The sequence below is a fragment of the Acyrthosiphon pisum genome, chromosome A2 (assembly GCF_005508785.2).
Source record: "Acyrthosiphon pisum isolate AL4f chromosome A2, pea_aphid_22Mar2018_4r6ur, whole genome shotgun sequence".
In the NCBI taxonomy this organism is placed as follows: Eukaryota; Metazoa; Arthropoda; class Insecta; order Hemiptera; family Aphididae; genus Acyrthosiphon; species Acyrthosiphon pisum.
The window spans coordinates 56122764-56142129 of record NC_042495.1 but is presented as its reverse complement, the minus strand read 5'-3'; the positions used below and the strand labels follow the sequence as shown (position 1 = coordinate 56142129).

Here is a 19366-nt window from a genome sequence, read left to right as displayed (position 1 = left end):
ATAAAAATAGATAGGTCATAAATGCAAAGATTCAAGGTGATGGAATTTTTTTATAATACCATCCACGCTATCTAACAACTATCAAGTCTCTCATGACCACAATGCTGATTATCTATATCACGGTCTTAAAAGATAATCTAATGATCCGCTAAAATTTTTTTGGAAAACCAAAAACGCACTATGTATATAATCTATAGGTACTGTACTTTTAAATACTATACATATATTATATTATTATTATTATATACATGTAAAATGCTCTATGAAATAAAAATAAATTTATTAACATTGTTATTTTTTGCATAGTTCCTTTATTTCCCAAATATTAATTAAATATTAATTTTGTTTCCTTGTGAAATTATAATCCATTATTTTATTATATAATTTTCCACCATTCATCTTCTTCACAATACCAAACAAAATTTGTTACTTTGGATGCAATAAGTTTAAAAAACTTTCCGTGCTTAGCTTACCTAAGAATGACATTTTAAAAAACAGGTAAGTGGATGATGTCACTCTGCTGTACAGTAGGTTACAAGTGGGTCATTGTATAGGTAATGGATTGTATTAAGTCACGTCCACACCTAGCAAACATTTTACGAACGTTCGACCAAACGTTCGTCGAACATCCAAAATATCCAACAAACATGTTTGGTTGGTATAGACGCGTTCCCAAACAATTTTGTTTCTCCATGTTGACTTGAAAGACTTGAAAGATGAATTCAATGATATAATATCATTGTATAAGAAAAACGATTCTGAGCGGAGACGGTTTGTCAGTCTGGATATTTTATATTGTTATTATTTATTATAATATCATGTATAAATTAAATTAATATTATAATATTATAATTTTTTATTCGTTTCTATGGTGATAAACAAAGCGTTAGAAATTAAAATCCCATTCTTATCGTTTTTTCGTAATTTTTCGGTGGTTTTTCCCATGGTATTAAATAACTATTGATAAAATGACCTCTCCAAAGTTCCATTTTCATCCAATTTGCTAAAAGATAAGGTACTATATGTTGAAATCGAAGCACTCCTTTTAGTAGAAATTTTGTGTACAGGAATACAGGATATGAAAAAGAAAAAGAAAAATAAACACCATTATAAAACCACTAGCTTCCTCGCTCCGCTCAGAATCTAAATTCTAAAAATGAATAATCAATTTGACAACATAAACAACATAAGTAATAATACACTTGTATGTAAAGAAGATCTTCTCTACAACGTGTGATAATAATAATAATATCGGTCAGACCAACTGCGCCACAAGGTCATAGGTAAATGCAGAGGCGGCTTGGACGTAATTACAAGAGTGCGCACACAAAAATATGGGGTGGATGTATTTTTGAAAGTTTTTGGGAAACTGTTATCATTAATACTTAATACTTACCTAATAGTTAATACTACTACCATATTCAGTGCCGTAAAAATCATAGGTACTGGAGGCGCACAGCACTGGGGCCCGCAGGGGCGAAGGGCCCTTAGCAGATAGACGTCAATTTTTTTTTTGTTAATATTATGATTCATAATAATTTTGTTATTATCTATTGTATTTAATTTCATATAAAGAAATGTAAAAGCCTGGTCCGTAAAGTTGGTACTTTTGGGGATCAAAAGCGACGTGAAAAACAAAAGAAAAATTAAGGAAAAATGGGAATTTTTACGCAAAATATTTAAAGTTATAATCTACAAAGGTTATAAGTCTAGGGGCCAGAATTATATTCTTTTAAAATGACCAAAATAAGATGCTAATATTCTCTTAAATAGTTGAAAATATTCTTTAAATATCATAATAAAATATGCAATATTGATGCTTTTTTATCAAAATATTCTCTGGAACTAAAAATATGCATTTATATGCAAAATAATAAAACACATGATACAAATAAACTGATATAAATAGGTACATAATAAAAAATACTACATGTTAAGAAAAGTTTGATTAAAATATTAATAATTGTACTTAATGTTCAATTACTTTAAATTTTCAACTAAGAAAATGTTTAAAAACAGTTGACAACCATATTTTGTTCCATGTAGGTACTCTGGTGTTATATTTGTACGGCGGTTGGTTAAAATGTTTTTATATGTGCTAAAAGGACGTTCGACGTCAACTGAAGTCAGGAGCACATTGCAAATCAGTTATCATAGCCGGTGAAAAATAAAAATATAATTTGCACTTCATTATTTCCATTCAACATTTTAGTCATGTTTTTCAAAATGATGAGCCCTTGATTTTTTTGTTAAAGTTGATCAATTTTTATTTTTATTTTATTTACATTTTCTCCAGGTATTTTTTGAAGTTTACCAATTGTATTTTCAATTAGCTTTATAGAATCAACAAGAGACACATTAGACTTCACTAAACTTTTGATGGATGTGTCAGAATTTGTCTGTCGGGATTAGGTTTAAATAGGTTATAAGTTATAATGATTGTACCATTGTGTCTAACTCGTTGAAATATACCTATTAGGTAACTATTATACGTTTCCTAAAATTACCCAAAAATCGAGTTAAACTGCATTATTTCAATATATTTGCGCAATATTCAATTTGCAATAAAGTAATTATTGTTTATTACGAAGAAATATTATCTTAGTTACAGCTACCATAGGAGATTTGGGTTATTATTTGTTGTTTCTATAAAGTATACTACCTAGGTATAATACATAGCTATATTAGTACCAATAAATAATAAGTACATAAATATGGTAAAAAAAAGTAATGGGGGGGATACGACACTCAATTTTGCATATTTTTGGGTATTTTATGTAAATGCATATTTGGCTATAAATGTATATTCGTTGCATATATTTTAATGAATGCGAACAAATTTTGGTCTGTAGACGCCGAAGTATAGTGTTACAACAAGCTCTGGCACCCGCCAGCAAGACATGCTTTACCGCCAAGCTTACAACATCAATCAGTCCGCCACGAAATGAAAACAATTAAAGTGGGGGGGGGGGGGGGGGGCGAGTGTCGCTTCTATATTCTATGCTACAACCGTGCTTATAACAGCTGCTGTGGTATGGAGCACACAACACAAAAAAAAAATTATTTAAATTATTTTTAAATGTTAAATTTAATTAACTATGGCTATATAAAATGATTAGATGAAAATCCGATGTAAAAATAATTATTACTTTAAGAGATATGAGTCGGCGGACCGGTTGTTCGAACGCCACGCGACGCTCGCCATGACGTGCCGTTTGACAAAATGTCTCTTTTAAGATTTTTAATATTTAAAAAGAACTAAACGTCATATATAAATTCTGATTCTTGCGTCGTCTTAAACACATAAAACCACACATTTATACGTAAATTAAATTACAAAAATAAAATGTTTAGGAGGGTAAATCGTTGTGAGAAGCGAGGAACTTTTACACGTATAAGATACGCAATTACGATGAGTAGGGCCCAATGACGTCACACGTCTTTTTTCAATTGCTCATAACTTATTAAATAATGTGAGTAGAAACGTAAAACCTTTACCATTATCCTTAGAATTCAACATTCTTTCAAATAAAAAAAACTTATTTTTTGTGTGTGTGCTCTATAGACATAATAAGATCTTATTATGTCTATGGTGTGCTCCTTTAAATCATTGTCGGACCTTATCTATATCGTGGAGATAAACAAAGAAAAGCGAGGGAAAACTTTAAATTGATAGCATATTTCATTCATTTTGTCATTTTGATAATAATAAATATTGACAATAGAGAGTAGGACTCAACCTAAAATACGTCTAAAAAGCAAAATTACTCACGGTTCGGCTAAGCGCCATATAGCAATCTGGCTCTTTTTCATTCTTTGTAGTGTTTTGTATCGTTTTTTCATTGTTACAATCTTCACACTTCACAGTTGTCTACAACTTGATCGATCACTAATTTATCGCTTTTAGTTTTTTAACTTTATTACATCACTCCCACTTAAAACGCACACTATTATGGATTCGTGGACTGCTGACATTTGGAACGGTAATGAAGAGGAATGCAAGAGAATTTTGAATGAACCAGGAAATTGGGAGAAGGTAATGGAAATTGATTGTAGAAATTTGCTAGACTAAACCGGTGTGAAAAATAATGCACCGTGATGTTTGGACCATATCATTTACATGGTTCATTATCCTGGTGCGGGATGATGTGGGATAATTTAAAACTGATTTGGTCCAGCGAATTTCTACATTGTTTGTCAATCTGTAAAATAAATAAATCTGTACCTGCATTTATTAATGAAAACAATTACATGCTTATTTTTTTATATCCATTTGTAAAAATTTCCATCAGCATTAAACCTAGTAGTTGAATTCTGGCCACCTATACTTCGTTACAAAAGAGAATATACCAGTTCTACTAACTTTTTTCTCCTTTTACCAGTCACTACCTATACTGTTATGTGGGAGATGTATGCCTGCCAGATGGAAACTGGTGGCCGTCTGGTGTATTCACTTTTGGAACCGAGTATAGGAGCAATTTATGGTGTACCTATAAATATATAATTATGCCTGTGACTCGTGATATGAATTTATGGTTGACCCGAACAAAAACATGAATAATCTGTAGCAAATATATTATTTTATTTCAATTTTAATGTTAGGTACCTACCTACACTTGTTGGGGCAAATAAATAATAATTGAAAAAATGACAGAGCAGTTACCTACCTAGTTAATTATCACTTATTATTTAGTGCCTAAAATCAATAAACAACTTAAATGAATATGCAAAAGTCTTGAACATCAAGAATGGTTTTGTAAGAATACCTAGTGAGAATATTGTTTTAATAATTCTATGATAATACCTACTTATTGACTTTTAATTTAAACTAACCTAACCTAACCTTATATTTTTTAATCTAAGGTAACTTAAAATTTGAATGTTTCTTGAGGTCCATTTATAATTATAATGCTACTTTTACTATAGATATGTTTAAGTTGTTTAACACACATTTATTTCTTATGCAAAAATCTTATGAAAATAATTTTAATTCTTAGGTACCTTTATTATTTGATGATAAAATAGCTCTTGGAACCTTTGTGCGATTTAAAGGAATGATACAAGATATTTTAAATCCTGAATATTATAGTAGCAATTTTAAAATTATTAATTCTGAGAATGATGAATTCACTTTGTGTCAAGCAAAATATCATAGCAGTACTAAAAATCTCAAAGTAAGAATAATGATTTACAAAAAAAAAAAAAAAATTGAATTACATTTATTTATACAATTTATTCATTTTGTAGCCTGGAGAAGAAGTTGTATTTGGAGATACAATGATGGAACGACAAGTTTTTGCCTGCATTCCAATTCCAGGATTGAATGAATGGGCCAAAGATGTAACTAATACAAACCAGAATGCTGAAGCTCAACTGTATGTTAATTATTAAACACTAGGTATAATCTGTTTTACAAAAGAAAGGTACTGTATCGCGTGTGGCGATTAAGGGGGGGGGCAACAAACCGCCTGCCAGGTTATCGAAGTATTGCACGCACTCTATTATTACTGATGTATCATAATTGGTTCACCTTGATGCAGTCATCGTGTTTACTCAGTTTACCATGACCATTGTAGACAACAGGCATTATTACAGGTGGTCTTGGGTAAGTCGCAGGGATTGACCTGTTTTTGTCAAGACACATTACCTTTCTTTTGTGAGACAGGGTATACTTACAAAATTATTTATATTAAATTATAACATATTGATTTAGAGAAGAAAATATAAATAAACGTATTCGTCTTGATCCAGCATGTCAAAAATACTTTAAGGAAATATTTATTTTTGTAAGTATTAATTTTATTGTTGTGTCATATATTATAATATTATTAATGTAAACATTTAAATATCTAGGTATACCCTGAAGATATTCATAGCGATGAATTAAAGCTAAACCAAATTATAGAAGTTGTAGGATTTCTTGACCGACGTATAATTCAAGAGGACAATGGAGATTTAGAAGAACAATCTTCAAGAGCTAAAGAAACGCATTGTATTCATGCTGTTCAATTGAAACTGCTAAAAAACTTAATTCCAGATAATGAAGAAACGTGTAAGTTTAATGTTTAGTTTAAATTTAAATTATGAAATTTGTATGTGTAATTAATAATATTATTATAATGTTAATACATTTATAAAACAGATAAATCCATCTGGAATGATGCATCAAACATTCACGCAGAGCTAAAATTTGTATTAACTCAAGCATTATTAGGAGACTCTTTAGTAGCTGACTATTTACTATTTTATCTTGTATCTACCATGTATGTATAATTAATGTTAAATACTACAACATTTTTTCCATTTGATTTTCCCCTGAGCACTTATTATTTATGTATATTTATTCAATATTTTATATTTTTATAGTTATAATAGACAAAACATTTTGGTTCCTGGAAAATTCTCATTAAACATTCGTGGTATTCCTCGTGGTATTGGACAAAGCTACACAAAACATTTATACTCGCTGATATCTTATTTGGTAGTAAAAAGTGAGTATTTACCAATCCAAATACACACGATGAACAACATGGATATGATTCCAAGGTAATATATATTTTTTACCTACCTATACAAAATATTAAGACAATTTTAAAATATATTTATGCATATAATGTGCTTCCAAACTTACTAGACACTATATTATTGATACTTACTGTGATAATAATAAATAATATAATTATATTAAGTATCAATTGTCATCAGTCAGCTTCTATTAGTTACTTCAGAGTTAGCATGCATTTTGCAGTCTTTGGTTGTATTCGGAATACTTATATAGTATGAAATAGTATATTGTGTAGCAAGGGCGGGAAATGGCCTTCCCGCGCGAGCCACACATACTATTTTTTGTCACGCCCCTGCGTTCATGGAAAAGGTTATGCAGGGATCTATGCAACAATTATAGACTATTCTACAAAATATGTTTAAATGTTTATGCGTCATGCAAGGAGGTTATACTATAAATTTAAGATGTAACCAAAAGTTTATGTTTTGCAAGGACTGTGGTAGGTATACATTTTGGTTTCTGGTTGTGCAGGGGATACGCGCCCGGCGGCTGGCACTTTTGGGGATTTCTTCTTTTCCGCCCGGCACTTTTGGGGATTTCCTCTTTTCCGCCCGCTGGACAGAAAAAGGTTGCTTTCGAATGCTTCAACCGTGGTCGAAAACCAAAGTTTCGGTGCAGGCGTGACAAAAATTATATTGCTTGATTTGCATGTTATTCCCTTGCATTTGATTTAAAACAAAAATACAAAATTTATATTTTATGAGTTTGAAATTTGGAATCAATAATATCTATTAATATAATACAATATCAAAATTATAACTGGGATTGTGTCATATATTTATCAAAAATATTTTTAAGTATTCAAATACATATTCAGAATACTATTTTTAATAAGTATTCGAGTATTTATTCCAAATACTTTTCAAAAGTATTTTACCCAAGACTGGCATTTTGTGATTTAATAGTTCTCAGCCAGTATTCACTGAATATACTAATTAAACAATTTTTCTTAACCTTGATGAATAAGTTATAAAATGCTAAAAATCAGAAAAATTGTATTTTGTTACAGAAAATGCTATACTTCCAATAGACTGCTGAATGGATTTTTACAGTTGTCAGATAGGACACATTTGGTCTTAGATGAAACAGATTTACAGCCGGGAAATTTGGATAATAAAGGTAATTAAATATGTATTTATATATATATATATATTTTTTTTTAGGGGGCAATGGTTGGAACGGTTAGTTGAAAAACTCTTTTTTAGGTTTGGCAGAATTTCAAGTTGGGCATCCGTAGGTTTCTGCCACGCCTGGTCAGGGGATGGCGGCCTCTCTCTCTAGACAGTTGCCTGCCCAGAGACAGCTTGTAACCTACTGCACAGCAGAGCAATACCCACTAGCCTACTTTTTTTTTTTTTTTTTGTGTCTGTCGTGACCTTTTAGGACAGTAAAAATGCTTAGATTTCTTCAACAGTATTTTTTCTGATAGGAAAGTGAATTTAGTTGGTACTTTGGGGGGGGGGGTCAAAAGTAAAAATTTCAAAGTAGTTTTCAAAAACGCTGTGAAAAACAAAAGAAAAATTAAGGAAAAACGGGAATTTTTACGCAAAAAAATATTTTTGGTGCAACTTTTAAACAAATGACCGTAGGTACATGAAATTTTCACTGATTGTTTATATTCGCATTTTCTATACACGATAAAATTTTCAAAATATTTTAAGCTGTTTAGGGACATTGTCAGCTTCCAATTTTTTTAGTTTTTTATTCTATAAATATCAATAAAATTTTATTTGTTGAGATAGAAGGCTCTCATATATTGTTTCAAAGACAGATGAAAAATATTAAAAATCCATAGTCGCATTTTTTTTTTTATAAGCATATTAAGTTCAAATATTGACAAAATACGTAAAAATGACGAAAATTTCCAAATTATTTTAAGTTAGAAATTCATAAAAAATGTTCTTTTTAAATCTAAGATTTGAAAATGTAATGCAAGATTCCTCATAAATTTGTCTACCCTCATCAAAAAAAAAAAAAATATCTACAAGAAAGTAAAATTAAATTTTTATGAGCGTTTGAAATTCATATTTTTTCAACATTTGATATTCACTCGATTTCTCATGTAACAATTTCTTTATTTTGTTGTAATTAAAATATGAATGACTGTAGATACTTGAAAATTTCACTGAATGTTTATATTTTCATTTTCTATACACCATACAATTTTGAAAACAATTTGACTCTTTTGAGCTGATCACGGACATTGTCAGTTTTCAATTTTTTTAGTTTTTATTTGATGGGGAAAAAAACGTGAAGATTTAAATCAAAGTTCCTGATATATTGTTATAAAAGCAGTCGAAAAATATTAAAAATACATATGTACAATTTTTTTTTATAAGCATTTAAAGTTTGAATTTCAACAAAATTTATCAAATTTGAAATTGAATAATTATTTTGTTGTTAAAAATTTATAAAATGCTCAACTTGTATAGCTAAGGATTGAAAATTTAAAACAAGGTTCCACGTAAATAGGTTAAATTACTTTGTTCACAATATCATATAATATCATCAAATATACTTAGTAATATAATACACTGTCTGATTGTCTTCGCTCAGAATCGTTTTTCTTATACAATGATATTATATCATTGAATTCAAATTTAATACCATCCATTAAAGTGACCTACTTGTAACCTACTGTACAGCAAAGGGATACCCACTTGTCTACCTTTTTTAGTTTATTATTTAGAATTTTTAGAGTATTAAATCATTTATTTAAAATCATTTTTTAGGGTTTTATAGGGCATTACATTCCCAGCCCTTCTAATAAACTATCTATATAAGTATTAGTATAAAATAATTAATATACTGTTTGTATGTTTTCATTTTTTATAAATTATTTATTATTTTTCTTAGGAATGCTAAATCTTGAAGCTCTAAAAAATATAATTTCCGACCAACAAATGAAGTATGATTTCACTTATTATGGTATAGACTATGAAACCCAAATACCAACACTGACATTATCAATTGGAAAATCTCTTCTACCTGTAACTTAATTAGTTAGTAATAGTTTTAAAATGTGTAATTCATAACTATATATATAATTTCAGTTTGATATTGATATTGTACTGAAACCAGACCCGTCTTGTTCTGATGTCGAAGAGACAATGAAGTCAGTACACGACTACCTAAAAAGTCAGTTACCTCTTTTGGACAAATTGAGAAAATATATTGCAATAATTTCAACATTTCCTTTTAAATATGAACAGGATATTTTAAAAGTAGGTCACCAAATATTAAGTTATTGTGAAGTTATATAATTCATTAATCCTCTTTTATTTTTTATTTAGGTGATTGAAAATGATTTTGTAAAGATGCGAATGGCTGATCCCAAAAATGTGTCTACTAATGACTTGCATATTTTATTGATGATTTCAAAGTAAGTTATGAAACATCTAACTTATATTTAGATAGTTGATGTTTGCTTACTCTCAATTATATTATTTTATAGATTAATTGCCTTATGTTCTGGAAAGAATGAATTTGATAATGCAATTTGGGAAAGCGGAAAATCATTAGAAAATCAACGTAAATTAAGAAATAAATAAATTATACATTGAATGTATAAATTAGTATTGAAAATAATTAAATGTTTAATATATTCAGGTCTAAAAACACGACTGATTAACATTTTTAAATATTCAATCCAATAAATTGTATTATATAAACACCTGCACATCATAAATAATATACTGATAAATACATTAATTTAAATTAATACAATAAAAAATAATTCATAAAAATATGGATTGAATGATCAAAATGTATTTTCATTATTTTAAGTTTTTGGAACAGATATATAAGACTGCTCTATTCCCTTGTAAATTTATTTCCAGAAACATATTTTAATTCTCTATAAGTCTTATTATGTTGATACTAGGGGTCGTGGTTGTGAACAGCTAATATAATACACGGGTACACGGAGCCCGGGCACGCGGGTAAAAATTATATTAAAGCCCGTGTTTTTAATACCCGTGTATAATATCCGTGTATATTGCATATTAATTCAGAATTCAAAAATACTTTATGTACTTATGTATATTCAAATAATTGGTTATTTATTAATAATAAAAATTGTATAGCCCTCGACTACTTACCTACCTATTATTTAAGTATGTTATGAATACCTAAAAGTTTTGCTTTAAAAAACACAATATAATATGATATGCTTTCTGTCATATTGTGTTCAGAAAGTGAAGAAATCGTTAAGTCAGAACTGCAAAGTAGTGAAATAGTCAAGGCTTCTCCAACGATATCGGTAGTTCGACTCGATATCGATATCGCGAACTTTTTTTCGGAAATTTAGGTATCGATAATCGAAATATATCGGATATTCCAGGTTAAAATAGCACAGGATAACAAAAAAATAAATTTTAAATAATTATTTTTCCCAATGACTCATTAGTCTAAATAGTCTCATAACTCTATAGCTCAGTCAGTTAGTCAGTGTTTATCGCTTGATAGTTTCGGACGTTCCGGTGTTGTTTGTGATTCGTTAAAATATTTTGTTTATGTTTTGTTTTTCTCATTTATATAGTAATTGTGTAATTATTAAATGTTTTTTATTTTGTCCTCTAGAATTACTCAATTATTTCTTCAGTACCGACGTGGTTAAGCTAGAGTACTCGGACTTAATAGCCCTTTAATCTTTATAAACAATGTAGAACCAAATACTATAAATAAGAATACGGGACAGCTCGATTAAAAATTGCGACACATTCTGTCCCCCCGAAAACGTATAGGTTGCCTACTTAAAACATTTTACGGCGTTACTCTAATATTACACCTAATTTCTGATTCAAATAAGTAAACAAATTAAAAATAGATTATCATCAAATACTATAGATATGTGTCTGTATTATATATTTTGATAATTTGTTAAAAATTGTAAATTTTAAAATTTCTTATCATGTGTCGGCTACGCCCAAGGATTTCTAATATAGGCAACCACTATGATTTTGGGGGGATATGTCGCAAGAATTTTAACATTCACTGTCCCGTATTGATATCTATAGTATTTGATAATTTATGCCTAAGCTCTTGAATAAAATATTTATTATTTTAAAACAATTAATCGTGAACTAATACCTACTACCTAGTACCAATAAAAGGTACCTAACCTTTTTTGTAGTACCTACCACATAGTTCTGTGTACCTACTACTTAGTCAATTGAGTATTGAGTACTATTGAGTATTGACAATTATGATATCATAAAGATATCGATACCTAAATTTTTTTTTCGATAACGCACAATTCAAAACGATATCGATATTTAAAAATATATCGTTGGAGAAGCCTATGAAATACAATTGTATTTGAGTTGTAAATATATGAGTATTTTAGCTCACGGGTATTTTAATACACAGGTATACACGGATATTTTTATTACACGGGCCTTAACCCCGTCTTGTGTACAAACAAGGGTACCCGTGTAGTTCACTACACGTGTAATCGAGACCTCCAGTTGATACCAGCATATTTCTATTTCTTACACGAGGGTTGGTTTGCTGTTTTTCCCTTACAGTCATACTTTCTAATAATTTAATGATGCAACTTTTGGTTTAGATTTAATAAAAAACTATTGTGTTCTCCTCTTTTATTTTTAAGAATAAATAATTAGTAAATTAATCTCATTTAATATAATATTATTATAAATATTTCAGTTGTGTTTATAACTAATTTAAAATTCACAACAAAATATAATGTTAAGGAGTGTCTTATTTAGGAGGCATATGTCCATATTTGAATGTCAGTCTTAATTCACCAATCTCAGTTATAGGAAGAACATCAGGAATCCATTCAATAATAAATGGTATTGGTTCTTTTTGATGTTCATTGACAATACCTTCAAAACAAAAAGTTCTTTAAAATGTTTTTCTATAAATAGGTACCTATTAATCGTCATGCATTTAAAAAAATACATATAATTGTAATTACTAATTTGAATGTACTAACCAACTTTTAGAAATGTCTTCAAATCATTTGGTTGTATTAGTTGATGAGATTTATCTGTTGGTATAATATAGTCATTCTTTTCACGCTCAAAAGCATCGTATGTTCCATCTATGTTTCTGATGAAACTGCGACTAATATTAAGAGGTACTAAAGGTGTTTCAAAAATTTTCTTCACTATGAGTATATTAGTTATATGCCAAGTATGCTTTGTGAATGTTCCTAAAGGTAATGAGTCACGCTTCACAAACACTGAAGTATAATTGGGTAAACGTTTTTTTTGAGAAGCCACGCACATACGTTCTCGCAAACAATCAAAAAAGGTCTGTAAAACAAAATTTATATTTATATTTTTTAGTAAAAAAAGAAAGCTTTTGTAATTCATTTTATCATTTAGCTTTGTAAGGCAATTATTTCCTCAATTCCTTCTTTAATATCAGTCATATCAAAAAATGTATCACCTTATGAATATGAAACACCATGGTTGGAGGATTACCATCAAATTGATAATGCATTTCTTGGTTGATGCGTTCTGTAACGGAAGACATCCATTTTTCAAAATTTAACACCGGATTAGGATTTATGAATTGTGGTTCTTCGTGACCTAAGCATAAAAACTATTTGTAAATTCAAATATAAATTTTAATACTCTAAAATAAAATAATATTAATATCATACAGCTTTTTTTCTTTAATCTCGAGGTGTTTTGAGGTTTTTTAGATCGTTTCTAAAAAATAAGTTATATATTTTTTATATTAGTTAAATGTAGAACATTATAACAAAATCAGAACAAACAATTCATAAAAACTAACATAATATGCCATTTTTTTTTTTACTAATCACGAACTAGTATAGAATATGAGTTACGTCTAATTGATTAAATTGAGACTTTTTAAAAAAATAATAAGTATACAATAATAATATGTAAATCAATTGGTGGAATTGAAATCAGTACTTTTGATAATATATTTGGAACTGTTCTTTGATATTTAGGAGCAATGCTTTCTAAGACGCACGTTTCATTAGAGATAATCATTTGATCATCAAAAAATGTGACTGGTCCATTACTTTCTTCTGCCATTGCAACCTGAACATCTATAACAAGCATTGAATCACTTTTTTTATTTTTTGATACTTCCATTTAAACTTTATTCCCCGTAAGTTTACACACTTTTAGTTTCTTGCGCTCACAGAATATGGTGAAAACATTGTGACAATACAGTTAACTGCAGTTGTACAGTTTAACGTTGTGAAACACCATGGTGTATACGTAGTGAACTGAATTCTCAGTACATTTTCACCAAACACTGCGTGCGCAAAAGGCTAAAAGGGGATACGCTTATGGGGAATGGAGTGTATAAGTTTTGATATGAATTAATAAGTAATAACTATAGTAACTATTAGTTAGAATTATGCACATGACCAACAGTTATCATTGATATATTCATTTTTAATACGATCTCCCAATATTCCTCTAAATATCAACTAATATTCTTCTAAACAACCAATAGGTCGCGACCCCTGCATTACAGTGATCCTACTGTATAGCAGACCGGTACTCACTTGTCCACCTTTTTTTATACCTAATGAGTAGATCCCAGATTTATATGCATTTAAAAAGTGTCAAATATGATGCAAATATGCAAGGAAAAAATGGCTCAATATGCAATTATATGCCATATGTTGAACATTATAAAATGTGATTTTTTTTTTTTTTTTAAAGTAGGTATCTACTAGATATTCTATCAGAAACAAAAGAATATTTGAATGGCTAAACATTTAATACTTTAAAAACCAAAATGCAATAGTTTATAACCTTCATTTTTTTTTCGTATTTTAGATTGTTTAAAATATAATATCTAAAACTCTCAGAAAACTTAAATAAAAGAATCAAAATAAAAATAAAATAACATCATCAGTAAATATTATTCATTATAAAAAAAATTTGTAAAATTGAGTTACTGCCTTATTCGTTGCGCATGTTGAAGTAACAACATAGTACCTATGCCGAAATGCTGGTGTATGTGATTTATTGTTGTTTTTATAATATTATCTATACGTGCTCCAATCTCATGAAGTGTTGCAAAAATGACTATATTTTAAGAATATTCTTCTGAGAAACCCTGTCTTCGATTTTTTTCTCTTTTAAAATTACTAAAATATATTTATCTTAAATAAAATTGGTAATTTATTAAAAACCCATTAAATATGCATTTATGAACCATTATGCAATAATCCTCTAAATATGCAAAATATGCAATATAAAATTTGGTGTTTAAATTCAGTGTGAGACGAACCGTGGATATTTTAGAACCCCCTAGACGTGCATACAATTAGTAAAAATATACAAATGCATATAATTCTGAGCTATACTAATGAGTATTATTATCTTAATTAGTATGACAACTTGAATTTGTTATTTACTTATAGGTATAATAAAAACATTTTAACAGCCTAATAATACTAAATAAAATTGTTCACCGTAAATCTAGGTACTTATTATCTTTAAGATGATAGACTTACTTGGCAAATTGTCAAGTTGAACAATAGTTGCTGACAATGTAGAAATAGATACAAAAGGATTAAGATTTTTTTCAAACTCCTGTACCATATATCGAGAAGTTGCTATAGCACTTAAACATGCAATGTAATGACAACAAAAGTATGTATTTAAATCTGGTATTTGATCCTAACAAAAAAAATGTAAGGTGTAAATAGTAAAATAAAATATAGATTATAATTTATCAAGATAATATTACCATTTGATCAACTGTAACCAATGTAGTAGTACAACAAAAGCATCTATTGTATTTTCCGATGATACAATGCAAATAGCCCAAAGGGTTTTGAGTGGTAATTATGCATCGGACAACAAATATATTTTCTGATACACGTTGTAAGTATGGTTTTTTCTTATCAACAAAATTTGTCCATACTTCCTGAATTATACAATAAAAATAATACAAAAAAAATAGTTGAATAGTCTTACTTAAAACAAAAAAGTTATACAAAATTATAAGAGTTGGTAGCTTATTAAAAACTGTATATTATTAACTATGGTAGTTAAAAAGAATTTTTTTCTTAAAGCCATTTAAATTATCAAGGTATCAGTGGCAGATCTAGGATTTTCTCATTGGGGGAAAGAGGGGATATACAATTATTTTATGTATATACCCACTAAATGTGTAAACATTGTATTATTAAAGATTTAATTTATAAAACAGAGTTAAATGATGTCCTTAATGACCTTGTTACAATATTAATTACTCATCAGGAGATACAGGTATTGTTCGGTGAACAATCAATATGACAAGCCATTCAGTCATTTCTACATAAAGAAAAACTAAATACTAAAATATATTTTCATTACCATGCACCTGATTGATAGAATTTCTTAGCTACTTAAAATATAGGTTTGACATTTTAACTGTTGAATAAATCCTATGCCTATCTGGTATAGCTGTTGATACTACCGAGAATTTTAATTTAATATTTTCATCACATAAATTGTGGTTTTGGGAACTGAATTAAATTCTTATAAGTAGGGTCTCCGGGTCTCATTCTTCCGTTTTCATTTTCATTCTGATAATTATATTCTGTAAAACTACTCTTCTGATATTAGAAAAATATTTCTGACTATCATTGCTTCCCCCTACATCAAGATCCAAGATCCGCCACTGCTAGGGTTTACTGTATAAATAGAAAAACATACTTGTTTTACATTTTGAGGAACTCTAAAAGATTCTAAAACCTGTTGGTCAATTTGCAATGATTCACCAATTGTATTACAATTAAAACAAGTATCTATATGTTTGCAAGGTTCACTTTGAATATTCGTGTTTAAGACGCTTTCCTATAACAAATAATATTTTAAATATAATTTAATATTTTTATATCAAATTATTTTATAATTTAAAAATATAACTTGATTTTTTTATTAGAAGTAATTCTAATTTTCATATTCATAATAAATTTTAATAACTACTAAATATAGAGTATAAGCGAATCATAATAACAAAAATAGATATTGTTAATTAACTATTAAATATAATTAGTCATCAGTGCTGAAAAAATATTACAAAGATTTAATACAGTTATTTTAAAGTATAATTTGAGGAATTATTTTTTTTATACTTTAGTATTTAGACCTAAGCAACAAACACCATTAGCTATGTTATATTTCATTATATTATTATATAAGTAAGGTCAACTGGGATATATTCTCAAATCAAATTAATAACAACTTAATAATACCTAAAACTATACACACGATCCAAGCTGCAGAACAAATGTCTGAACACCTAACAGTTATTGCTGACGCCGCACGAGCATGCTCTAAGCCCACGCTACATAATACTAAAAACATCGGCTTTCTACCTCAATATATACTTACCTTAATTCAACGTAAACACCATGCTAGACGCATTTAGCAAAACCAAAGAAATACGGCAAATAAAAAATCACTGAATAAACTCACTAAGGACGTGAGAACGGCCCTACAAAACAACCGTGTGTCGTCGTATAACGACCATCTACTAAATATGTACCCGGGAGATTCAAATTTATGGAAGGAGGCCAAAAGACTACTGAACCAAGAAATAAACATAATCCCCTCCTATCCGTACAGCAAATCAACTAGTGTTATCCGACGCAGATAAATGTAATGTTTTTTCGGAAATGTTATACAACACATTTTCTACCGACCAAATTACTGATATAAATAATGAACGACGGGTCCATAAGTTTTAAGATCTACCTGATTATTCAGTTAAAAAATGTATGGATTATGATACACCAAATGAAATTAAGCTAATTGTCAAAAATCTACCTAATAAAAAACCCCCGGGTCACGACCACATTACCAACCTTATGTTTAAGAAACTTCCTGCCAAAGGACTCGTCTTTATGACTTCCTTATTTAATTTTTTGCTACGTGTTGGACACTTTCCACTGAACTGGAAGTTAGCAACAGTTATACTAATAAAAAAACCTGGTAAGGATAAATCGAATCCTGATAGCTACAGACCGATAAGTCTACTTACAAGTGACCTCCCTATCAAAAATGTTTGAAAAAGTTATTCACATGAGACTACAAAATTATTTGAACAGCGCAGATGTTATCCTAAAATTTCAATTTGGGTTTAGATCCAACCACTCGACCGTACAACAGCTTTTTCGTATAACGGAACATATTAGCACTTCATTTGAAAAACATTGCTATACTAGTGCTGTATTTATAGATGTCCCAAAAGCGTTTGATAAAGTATGGCACGAAGGCCTATTATACAAATTAAAATCTTTCAATACACCAAAGTACTTATTTAATATTATCAATTCCTTTCTAACAAATAGACAATTCTTAGTTAAAATAAATGACAATGTCTCTGACCCCCTGTCCATCTCTGCAGGTGTACCTCAAGGGTCTAACCTGGGACCTATATTGTCCAATATATTCATATCTGATATACCGCAGACACCACGCACAAACATCGCCTTATTCACAGATGATACAACTATTTACAGTGAATCCCGCAACATTGAAGCGATAACAAACAACTTACAAGATCACCTAAAGTTACTAGCAAAATGGTGCAATAGCTGGAAAATACACATACACACTTCAAAAAGCTCAGCAGTCATATTTAGCTTACGTCGCTATTCCACTCCACAACCTTTAAGATTTGATAACGATTCCATACCTTGGCAGCCTTCTGTTAAATACCTTGGTGTCACGCTAGACAAGAGGTTAAGCTGTTCGGCGTTAATTTTATAATTAATAAAATAACCTAAACATGTTTTATATATATATAAATATGAACATGAATTTTTTAGTTTTTATACTCATAAACATCATAATATATATTATATATGAAATGCTTAAAAATTATTTAAACAGTTTATAAATGTTTTTTATAAATCTGTAGTGTTTGAATAATTTTTAGCAAATATATATGTAAATATTTAATATTTAAAAATATGTATGACTCAATATTAAAAAAAACTAAAAAGTTTCAAATTTAGATGTGTCAATAATTTGTCTAATTAATATCAATCAAAATATATAATGATAGTTAACAACTATTATAATACAATAATTAAACTTGCATGACACTTCAGAATATTTATATTACTATCGAATAAACGACCACCACAAGATCGGACTAAACAAATTCCAGTATCCAGTTTGTTGATTTCTTTGTTTTTAGTATCTGGAAAGTGGATGAAGCCTCTTTCATCAAAATCAATATTTTCAGAAGATATGTAAGAAAAAATCTGAAACGTTTAAACACTATAATGTTGTTGATTCAACAATTTAAGTCGTTAATTTACCATTGACGAAGAAGGTGTAAGTAGACGACACACTTCAGATGGTGAAACTCTTTTATTGTTTGGTTTTAACATCAGATCACACGTTTTGCACACCACAGTTCTTGTTCCATTGTATGTTCCACATGATGGACATTTTTTCACACCTCTTTTGGTTGATCTGCCCAAATCAGATAGTAAAGCTTTAATTTTATTTGAATGCGCCATCAAATACTATATTAGTGTGAAAATAAAAAATGCCCAGCTCTCGACATTTCGAATACGATTATGTTTAATGTAAGCACAATATTAGTGCCATAAATTAAATAATTTTCACGAGTGTTAAGTAATTCATTTTAATATATAAATTTAACGAATAATAATAATAATGAATCATAAATCAAAATCCATAATACATATTAACTACCTATATTATTATTTATTACATTTTGAAAAATAATTTATTTTATCTAACTTATATTATCAGTTTATATCTTTATCACATAAAAACAAAAACACTACGATTTAAGTCGTGAAAA

The 19366-nt window shown here is 28.9% G+C and overlaps 2 protein-coding genes across 2 annotated transcripts; one reads left to right on the top strand and one right to left on the bottom strand.

Moving 5' to 3' along the window:
* The first annotated feature begins 3471 nt into the window (after nucleotides 1-3471).
* On the top strand, nucleotides 3472-10335 carry LOC100158906 (mini-chromosome maintenance complex-binding protein). Its single transcript, XM_001949145.4, has 12 exons — nucleotides 3472-4036; nucleotides 4998-5174; nucleotides 5248-5375; nucleotides 5714-5786; nucleotides 5854-6052; nucleotides 6143-6263; nucleotides 6367-6546; nucleotides 7575-7684; nucleotides 9422-9555; nucleotides 9619-9789; nucleotides 9859-9947; nucleotides 10020-10335. Exons 1-12 carry the CDS (start codon nucleotides 3953-3955, stop codon nucleotides 10114-10116), a joined length of 1563 nt encoding a protein of 520 aa, XP_001949180.1. The 5' UTR covers nucleotides 3472-3952; the 3' UTR covers nucleotides 10117-10335.
* A 1815-nt stretch (nucleotides 10336-12150) lies between these two features.
* On the bottom strand, nucleotides 12151-19299 carry LOC100167799 (uncharacterized protein C2orf42). The gene is made up of 10 exons (XM_001949181.4): nucleotides 18852-19299; nucleotides 18627-18794; nucleotides 16234-16374; nucleotides 15281-15460; nucleotides 15045-15210; nucleotides 13477-13616; nucleotides 13200-13248; nucleotides 12983-13125; nucleotides 12525-12846; nucleotides 12151-12414 (listed from the first exon to the last, which is right to left on the bottom strand). The coding sequence occupies exons 1-10, from the start codon at nucleotides 19053-19055 to the stop codon at nucleotides 12287-12289; spliced, it is 1641 nt and encodes a 546-aa protein (XP_001949216.2). The 5' UTR covers nucleotides 19056-19299; the 3' UTR covers nucleotides 12151-12286.
* Between the last annotated feature and the right edge of the window lie 67 nt (nucleotides 19300-19366).